Source organism: Chanodichthys erythropterus, chromosome 7 (genome assembly GCF_024489055.1).
Source record: "Chanodichthys erythropterus isolate Z2021 chromosome 7, ASM2448905v1, whole genome shotgun sequence".
Taxonomy (NCBI): domain Eukaryota; kingdom Metazoa; phylum Chordata; class Actinopteri; order Cypriniformes; family Xenocyprididae; genus Chanodichthys; species Chanodichthys erythropterus.
In genome coordinates, this window is record NC_090227.1 from 31,259,530 (window position 1) to 31,270,003 (window position 10,474).

Sequence of the window (10,474 nt, forward strand, 5' to 3'; positions counted from 1 at the left end):
TACCTCACAAACTCAGATAACAGAAACAGAACATGAGACACTAACAGATCTCTCTAGATCTCTGCATCTTCACTTATTACAAACCACTCTGACTTTGTTTCTTTAATTCAAAATGTCTTAATGAGGTGTTGATGTTTTATTCAAAATAATAAAGTTTGAAGTCACCGTTATGGAAGTAAACACTTGTTTTAGTTTGGCTCCTGACCCTTGACGTTTTAACTTTACTATTTGTTACAAAGAAAATAGTGAGAGAAAAAAAAATCTGATCACATGGATTTGTTTCCTCATTGTTGATGATTTCATAACCATACATACAATATTGTACTTTTTTTTTTATGTTGTTGTATTCCTATGATAATGCATAAAATTTAGTTTTGTCATTGTGCAGAAATGACTCATTCAAGATCACGTAGACTCACACAGATGGTGACAAAATTTTCAGATAAACAGATTAACTCTGAACATCACAAAACAAGCTACTAAAGTCACAAAAAAGATTTCTGTTTATTGTCACCATTGTTGAGGAAAAAGTGTAATGTTAATGTTTCTTGAAGAATATAGTAATGCAAGCTCTCATGAATATAAATCAGATTATATAATAAATATTTTAAAGCTAAGTTGTAACTCTGATAATCTAATTTATGTAATTATGTTGTTATTTTAAAATTAACTGACATTGCGTTTAAATAATATCGAAACAACATGTATTATAGGCCTAATAATTTGTTTAATCATGTTGTTTCGATCGGGACCTTTATTCTGAAATTAGTTTTTGTAGACAGGGGCTTCCGGGTCAAGAGTAACCAACGTGGTGGATCCTGCAGCTCAACGTGTGCGGTACTTCTGAGTGGGAAAAATCTGAAAGAGAGCAAAATACATACGAAAAGAGGGTAAGAAAAAAAAAGAGAGAGAGAGTCATTTTTTACTTGTATTCTTTTCTTCTCGTATCATGCTGCATTAAGGCTGTGTCACGTAAATAAGTATGTTAACCTACTTCAGAAAGACAGTTTCAGAAACAAGCCAGAACATGATACAGTTGGACAATTTTTTTTAAATAAAGTTAGAAATTTTGATGTTTAAACAAGTTACATTTGCAGTTATATAAATAGGCTCCTCGTTTATGATAACTTTAGCAAAATTATCATAAACAAGGTACTTGATCAAAATATCAGGCTCTATGACAAAACAAATAACGTACAGTGTGCTTATTTTGTCCATAGGTCTCAGATCAGCGATGGGGGAGTTTAAAGTTCACCGGGTTCGGCTCTTTGATTACATGCCATCGGGAATCAGAGCCCTGGCTTTCAACCAGCAAAATGAAAGGATGGCAGTGGCGAGGTTGGACGGAACAGTGGAGATATTCCACTGTTCAGACAGCTTTTTCCAAGAAAAGGTACATGTTAAGTAAAGCTTTGTCATGTTTATCAAATCAGTGATCATAGACATCACTTTCTTAGGTTTGAGTACCAGAGCTATTTTGATAAAAAGGTTTTTGATCAGCAAACTGTGTTAAAGATGCTTAATTATGTTTCCTATGTCCACAGATCATCCCTGGCAGAGAGCAGTGTGGGATTGAAGGCCTGTCCTGGGTTGGTGAGCGTCTTTTCAGTGCAGGACTAAATGGTGAAATAACTGAGTATGACCTGACAAATCAGAGCGTGAAATACACCATAGAAGCGTATGGAGGGCCAATCTGGACTATTACAGGCAATCAACAAGGAACACACTTAGTGGTAGGTTTACTTTCCTTAGTACAATGTGTACAGTGACCTAGAAATCACCCACACTTCATGTATGAATCCTATTGTATTAAATAATTTTGTTATCAAAACAAATGCCATTTATTTCAAAGTCAGCATGAAGTGGGAGTTGTGATAATCTTCCCTATTATGTCATATATCTGAGTGAAATGGCTTCTTGGAAATTGATTGGATAATTGTGGTTTGCTATTGCTGTGATGCAAATGTCACTCTTATTATAAAACATGATTACAAGCTAACCGTTGTGAATCGGGACAAGATATTGAGATAGTTTTGGACACTGCCTGGTTATGTACTTGCTCAAATTGATTTTGGATCATTTTTAACCAAAAAAAGTTACGGACTGCAGCTTTAAGGAAAGATAAAGCATGACATTTTAATTAAAGTTTTTGTGATTTCAGATTTTGTGTTTTTAATGTTTGTAGGTTGGTTGTGAAGACGGAACTGTGAAATTGTTTGAGGTGAATGAAGACAAAATACAATTTGAGAGAAATCTGGACAGGCAGAAAGGTGAGATTATTGGTCTTGTTTGAGAGTTTCAGATGCATGTCATTAATGGTTACCTTATTAAAAATACAAAACGTCTGAACATCTGACAACCTTATTCCACAGGCCGCATCATCTCTCTGTCCTGGCATCCATCAGGCTCTAAAATAGCAGCTGGAATGATGGATAGGATCCAGGTTTTTGATGTGGAGACAGGTAAACAGAATTTGTCTTTCTTCCAAAACATCTCATTGCAATCTTTTAGAATGAGTAGATGAACTGGAGAACTTTAATGTAATCATTTAATGTCTTTTTTTTTAGGCCACTCTATACACAGGATGCTGGCTGACAGAGGGGTCGGGACATCCCGCAGTAAGGAGTGCATGGTGTGGAGTGTGGTCTACTTATCGGATGGGACCATCATCAGTGGAGACTCTGTGGGAATGGTCAAAATGTGGAACGATCACACTGGTACCCTAATCAAAAGCCATAATGTCACAAAATGTGATGTGCTGGCTTTATCAGTCTCTCAGGTGAGAAGATTGCTGCAAATTTGCGTGCAAATGGTAGTGACACATTTGACTTTAAAGACTAGCTTTTAAAATATTATTTTAGAAGTCTCTTATTCTCACTAGGGCTGCATTTATTTTTGATTAAAAATACAGTAAAAACAGTAAGATTGTGAAATTCTACTATAATAAAAATCATTCAGTAATCATTCTAATTTTCTGATTTGGTGCTCAAGAAACATTCCTTGCATCAATGTTGAAAACAGTTGTGCTGTTAAAGATCTTACTGACCCCAACCTTTTGAATTGTAGTGTACATAATAGATTACACAACATACAACAATAAAACAGATAGGAAAAAGTCTTATTGTAACCTCTTGAATGACAGAATGAGGACAGCCTTGTGGTCGGGACATCAGAAGGATTTGTGGTACAGTTCCAGTTCATCTCTATGGTTCTGGATAAGGATGATAAAGAATGGGTCAGAACCAGAACATTTAGGAACCACACTCACGATGTCAGAGCTGTGGCGGAGATTACAACAGCTGTGGTTTCAGGAGGTGAGTTTTTTCTTCTTAGATGGTTAGAACAGAGTTGCTTTCATCATTCAATCCATCATATGAGTATTTTGTCATCTCAGGTATGGACACACAGCTGGTCGTGAGACCATTATTAGACAAGTTTGAAGTGAAGTCATCGGCCTCTGCCTTGCGGAAGATTAACTTTCCACATGTGAGTATTGTGAACTTGGAGTTGCACTTAGAAGACATGTTTGTAATAGATTTTTAATAGCAGGGTCTTGTTCTACACTTTTTCATTGCAGAGGAGTCTGGTGTCCTGTGCAAGAAAGTCAGGCCTGATGCTTTTCCAGTATCCTGTTCATCTGGAGCTCTGGAGACTAGGAGAGAGTGAAGGACAAGGTGAAGATGATATTCAGTGTGATCCTCAATATCAATTAGAAGTTTGGACACACCTAATCATTCTTTACAATTACTGTTTCCCACATTTTAGAATGATAGTAAAGTCATCTAAAGCTATGAAGGGGCACAAATAGAAGTATATGGGAGGAAAAAAATTGGAGAGAAATTAATACTTTTATTCAGCAAGGAAGGATGCATTGATTAAAAAGTGACAGTAAAAACATTTAGAATGTTACAAACGTTTTCCATTTCAAATAAATGCTGAAAGTAATTTTGAAGTAAAAGTAATCTTCTATTCATCACAGCTTCCACAACAATATTAAGTAGCACAACTGTTTTCAACATTTGTGCACCAAATCAGCATATTAGAATGACTTCTGAAGAATCATGTGACACTGAAGACTGGAGTAATGATGCTGAAAATTCAGCTTTGTCATAACAGGAATAAATTACATTTTAAAACATTCAATTTGGAAAAAAATTCAATTGTAATACTATTTCACGTTACTGTTTTTACTGTAATTTGATTGAATAAATGCAGCCTTGGTGAGCATAAGAGACTTTATCCAAAAACTTTAATTAAAATTATACCAACTCCAAACCTATGAACGGTAGTGTGTGTAGTGACTGTTATGTTAAACAAATAAAAAAACATAAATTTTAGTCAAGTCATCTTCTTTTATATAGTGCTTTTCACAATAGAGATTATTTCAAAGCGGCTTCACAGTGATAATAGGAAAATTAATTGACAGAGATTGTTTTGGCATTACAGCAGCTCTAAGAAAATATTATCATCAAGCTAAAGTAGGTTTTTGATTGAAATTTTAGCTTCTTTAAAGTAAGCCACCCTTTGTATAAAGCTCGTTCTCTCATGAGGTGCATTTGGGGATGCTTTTATACAGTATTGAAAGAGTTCCCATGTATACTGAAAATGTTGGCACATTTTATAAAATTAATATTAAAGGGTTAGTTCACCCAAAAATGAAAATTCTGTCATTTATTACTTACCCTCATGTCGTTTCACACCCGTAAGACCTTCGTTAATCTTTGGAACACAAATTAAGATATTTTAGTTGAAATCCGATGGCTCCGTGAGGCCTCTATAGGGAGCAATGTCACTTCCTCTGTCAAGATCCATAAAGGTACTAAAAACATATTTAAATCGGTTCATGTGAGTACAGTGGTTCAATATTAATATTATAAAGTGACGAGAATATTTTTGGTGCGCCAAAAAAACAAAATAACTGCTTATTAAGTGATGGCCGATTTCAAAACACTGCTTCAGAAAGCATCGGAGCATAAATGAATCAGTGTATCGAATCATGAATCAGTGTATCGAATCATGAATCAGTGTATCGAATCATGAATCAGTGTATCGAATCATGAATCAGTGTATCGAATCATGAATCAGTGTATCGAATCATGAATCAGTGTATCGAGTCATGAATCAGTGTATCGAGTCATGAATCAGTGTATCGAGTCATGAATCAGTGTATCGAGCCATGAATCAGTGTATCGAGCCATGAATCAGTGTATCGAGCCATGAATCAGTGTATCGAGCCATGAATCAGTGTATCGAGCCATGAATCGGATCGTGGGTCAAACCGCCAAACTGCTGAAATCACGTGACTTTGGTGCTCCGAACTGCAGATTCGACACACATATTCACAATGCTCCGATGCTTCCTGAAACATTTTTTTGAAATCGGCCATCACTAAATAAGTTATTTAGTTTTTTTGCCGCACCAAAAGTATTTTCGTCGCTTTATAATATTAATATTGAACCACTGTACTCATATGAACTGATTTAAATATGTTTTAGTACCTTTATGGATCTTGACAGAGGAAGTGACATTGCTCCCTATGGAGGCCTCATGGAGACATCGGATTTCAACTAAAATATCCTAATTTGGTCTTACGGGTGTGAAACGACATGAGGGTAATGAGAGTAATGACAGAATTTTCATTTTTGGGTAAACTAACCCTTTAAGCAGGTAATCTCACACCGTGTCTACACTAGATGCGACTTTTATCGTGTTGCGCTGCACCGTGCCGCAACAGCTAAAAGCTGTCTACACTGAACGCAACAAGACGACCGTTGCAAAGCACTTGGACTACGTCAGAAATAGAACGGGGAATCTGTTTACTGTCGGGAACATGTCGTGCCGCGCCGCATTGTCTTTTGACGCGTCGCGCCGATCGCGTCCGGTGTAGACATCGTGTTAATCCTTTACATGAAAAGACGTTTATAAAAATGAAAAACCAGTTTAGTTGAGTGTCTCCAGGCTTTTGACTGATAACGTATGAAATAATTTCTATTTGACTTTGGCATATAATGTAAATTTTTCCTTGGTGTTGTTGTATGTTTTCAGGCATACCAGGAAGCAGTTTACTTGTAAAAAGAAAACCAGAGAAACTGCTTCATTTGAAAGTGAAGGTACAATCCTTGCTTTGAAAATCAATGTCAATTTTTCTTTAAAGCATGATGTGAATATTTTTTTTTAAACATTACAATTGATTAAAATGATTTCTCAAAATATCCATATTGAGTAGTCCTCTTTATAACTCTATGCATGCAGTATGTGTTGAGATTTGTGACATCCGTAGTGCCACTGAAATGAATGAAGTGATTGAGCTGTGATGTTTATCTGCAGGGAGAGGATCACATCCGCTGCAGTGCTGTGTCTCCCTGTGGAGAATGGATTGCGTACTCCACAGCCAGCAGTTTACGGCTCTACAGGCTACACTGCGACAATAACAACGTCAGCATCACAAAGGTACTGTAGATTTCCACAGAACTGCATGAAACAAATTACATAGCTTTGAAGCATGGTAAAGAAATACATAGATTGTCTTTGAATTTTGAAAAATCTGATTGCCTCAGATAAAAGTCCAAAGAAAACTGATTAAATAATAGACTGACATTGTTTTTTGTTTTTTTGTTTTCCTTCTTTCAGATATCCAAAATTCCAAAGGTACTCAGCTCAGCCAGTCAGCTTTGCTTCTCCTCAGACTCCTCCCATTTGTTTTCCGCCTCCACACAGTCATCAGTGCACTTGGTCTCGCTCAGCCAATCAGGTTGCAAGTTTGTGGCCACCCTTAAACCCAAGTCAGGTGAGAGGACTATAAGGTTTTATCTTTAGGCTACTGTGAAAATGAATTTCACAGATTCAAAAATGAATGCATTAATTTGATAAAAAGTGACAGTAAAGACATTTATAATATTACAAAAGATTTTGGTTTCAAATATATTCTCAAATATATAACTTTTTATTCATCAAAGAATCCTGAAAAAATATATATTACCACAAAAATATTAAGCAACACAACTGTTTTTATAATTTTTGATAATAAGAAATGTTTCTTGAGCATTAAATCAGCATATTAAAATGATTTCTGAAAGGATCTTCTGACAATGAAGACTAGAATAATAAATTACATTTTAAAATATATTAAGATAAAAAAAAGTTTTCTTAATTATTATAATAATATTTCACAATATTACTGTTTTACTATAATTTTTGATCAAAGAAATGCAGCCTTGATGAGCATAAGACTTTAAAACTAAATTATCCTCCACTTCCAGGTTCCCATCAGGCCATTCACTTATTAGCAGCCAGCGAAGATGGCAAATGGTTGGCTTCCGCGAACAGTGACCACGAGGTTCACGTCTACAACCTGCATACACAAAAGGTGTGTTTTGTGACCATTGTTGGGGAAAGCTACTTTTAAAAGTAATGCGTTACAATATTGTTTACTCCCCAAAAAAGTAACTAATTGCATTATGGAAAGTAATTCATTACGTTACTTTTTCTCACCTGGGCTGTGCTTGCTTGTTTTATAATAACAAAAAAGTTCTGTTTTTGGCAAATGTAAAAGACCCTTTCACTCCGTAAGTGAAATAATAAGCCTCAGGCTGAAGGAAATGCAAATTCACGCTTGTACAGTAGAGGGCACAGTTAAAACAAACCTTTCAGCTGTGCTGCCATTCTGGGGTGCGTTTCCCGAAAGCATCGTTAGTCAACTATGATTGTAAGCCCCATTGAACTCTATTGGTAACGACGGAACTTGCGACCATAGTTCGTTTTGGGAAATGCACCCCTGGATTGCAGAAGAATAACAGGAGAAGAAAGTTTAACACTTCAGCAATAGAAACACAAATATAAAAAAAATAATTTTTGCTTAGTATGGTTGAATTTGGTCATCAAAGGTCAGTAAAAAAAAAAATAGGTTAACACATTATTTGTTGTTTAACATCAATAATTATTGCAGGTTTGTGTAATATTCTGAGTTTGCATTTCACTGTTTTTATTCATTTTGAGGAGTACAGAAGCCTCACATTTAGTCTAGAACTACTACAATAACAATCATGTTTACACAGCGCACACAACACCTGCACTGTACTCCTGATTTCTCTCAACATGAGGACAAGAGAAGTGTCATTTAATAAATGGGAAAACAAAGTAACTTGAGTTACTTGTTTGAAAAGGTAACTCAGATATTTTGTTGTAATTTTAAAAGTAATGCATTACTTTACTAGTTACTTGAAAAAGCATCTGATTACATTACTCTTGTTACTTGTAATGCGTTCCCCCAATACTGTTTATGAGCACAGTGTTTGTATACATGCCTTTTGGCTTGCTTAGTTGGGGACACTTCATTTTTGGCGATATTATTGACATTATCAGAAGAGAAATGAGGCTTGTAACATGATGGCAGTTAAACAAACGTAGGGTTACGGGATTAGTTTTGAGTTGACAAAACCAAACCAATTCAGTCAGACTTAGTTGGTACCATAACGTTGATCATCAGCTTTCTCTGTCAACGTAGGCTTTGATCCGGAGTTTATGGATAGCATGCTCATGAAAGTGACATCAGTAGCAAACAGCCAATCACATGCCTTGAAACAATTGAATCCTCTTTGCATCACTGAATCATTATTTTCCTGTTTATCACTCTAAAGCTACTTTAAAACAATCTGTACTTGACCTGTATATATATTTGACAGAAGATGGATGGTTAACAATGACTTCATGTGTTTCAGCCTCATTGCACAGTTCCTATATACAGTTCTGCTGTCAGTGCAATGGCCATCCATCCAACAACAAACTGCCTGTTCATGATCCATGCAGATCAGCAGGTAATTAGTGAGCTTTTATGGCAACCTCCGTTGAAATGCTTATGTGTGACTTGATGTGGTTTTGATTGTATTTCTTTGTCTTGTGTGTTTTTGTTCACCACAGATGTTTGAGTTTTCCATAGAACAGAAACAATACACAGACTGGAGCAGATTGGTGCAGAGAAAGGGCCTTCATGATATCTGGCTGGGAAGAGACACACCATGCCTTAATGTGATGTTTAATCCCCAAAATCCTTCCCATGTCATCCTGCATGATTCGTACATGCTCTGCATCATTGACCAAAGCCTGGTGAGACTGACTTAGTCATGCTCTGTACATTTAGTGGCTTCGGAAAGCATTTGCCACACTTAAAATTAATGTCTGAAATTGTCTAAAAACAAAATATCAAACCAAGTGGTATTCTTTGAAACTTTTCACTAAATATTTTCATTATTTATTTATTTTCTTCCTTTTCTATTTGGATATTTTTATTTATTATATTTTAAGAATCATTTAATCTCTTCAAGTTGATTTAGCAATTGTCGAAGTCATGTCATTTTTTTATGGTTGTGAACTTCTTATTTCTAATCCTGTTAATTTATCGTCAACCTTTTTTTATTTTATTTTTTTTATGAATTTACAAAACTATGTATGTCTGTTCTAGCCACTGCCTGATGGTAAAACACAATTCTACAATCAGCTGACTCTGAAGAGCCTCCCAAAAGAACAGAGGAGGTCCCACAGCCACGCTTTCAAAGTCTGCAAGACCTTCAAGGTGTGTGTGAGCTGCATGTTTTTTGTTTTTTTTTTCCTGAAATTTTGGATGGAAAATTCATTACTTTTGATTCTTTCTCTTTTTTTTAGGATATCTTGTGTGTTGAGCTGATGTCAGATCAGTCTCTGGTGGTGGTTGAGCGCCCTCTAGAGGACATCTCCACTCAGTTGCCCGCACCCATCAAACAAAAGAAATTTGCCACTTAAGAATAAACCTCTCCTGTATGTGTGTGGCCTTAGTAAGGAAGTGTTTTATTAAAAGACTGCTATTTTTCCCCCCTGTTCCCTCATTGTAAAAACTGCTGAGACAGTATTAAAAATAAATATTTACTGTACCTTCTGTGTTGGTCTTTTGTCTAGGAAGATTATGTTTGACTTCAGGTATATTCTTACATCAGTGTTGTTATTAGTAACTAAAACTATTAAAATTGTTTTCTGTAATTGAGATAAAGCTGAAATAAAATAAAATATAAATAGATGGAAATGAGATGTTTTGCTGTAGCAAATAACTGAAAGAGGTTTAAGTTTATATCACTGATTTATATAAATTAGATCAGTAATTGAAGTACTAAAATAACTCAACAGTAAAAAAAAAACACTACTAAAAAGGATGAAATAACATGTTGAAATATAAAAAATAAAATCTAAAATTTAAAATATGTACTATAATAGTATATAAAATATTAAAATAATACTGACATTGTGACATCTAAATTTTTCCATATGTCTTAGGCACTTTATTAATTTAATCACATTTAAAATTAATGCCACATTACTTTAAAGTGATGGTTCACCCAAAAAAAATTGAATTTCTTTGTTCTTCTGAACATAAAGGAAGATATTTGGAAGAATGTCAGAAACCAAACCAATGTAGCCCCCCCATTGACTACCATAGTATTTATTTTCC

At 35.2% G+C, this 10,474-nt stretch overlaps 1 protein-coding gene across 1 annotated transcript; it reads left to right on the forward strand.

Annotated features, from left to right (window-relative positions):
- The first annotated feature begins 781 nt into the window (after positions 1–781).
- Positions 782–9,906, forward strand: utp4 (UTP4 small subunit processome component). The gene is made up of 17 exons (XM_067389220.1): positions 782–890; positions 1,221–1,393; positions 1,545–1,733; positions 2,186–2,270; positions 2,373–2,462; positions 2,568–2,779; positions 3,143–3,314; positions 3,395–3,486; positions 3,578–3,674; positions 6,046–6,110; positions 6,328–6,450; positions 6,631–6,787; positions 7,260–7,366; positions 8,718–8,813; positions 8,917–9,102; positions 9,458–9,568; positions 9,658–9,906. Exons 2-17 carry the CDS (start codon positions 1,235–1,237, stop codon positions 9,772–9,774), a joined length of 2,058 nt encoding a protein of 685 aa, XP_067245321.1. The 5' UTR covers positions 782–890; positions 1,221–1,234; the 3' UTR covers positions 9,775–9,906.
- Positions 9,907–10,474: the final 568 nt, after the last annotated feature.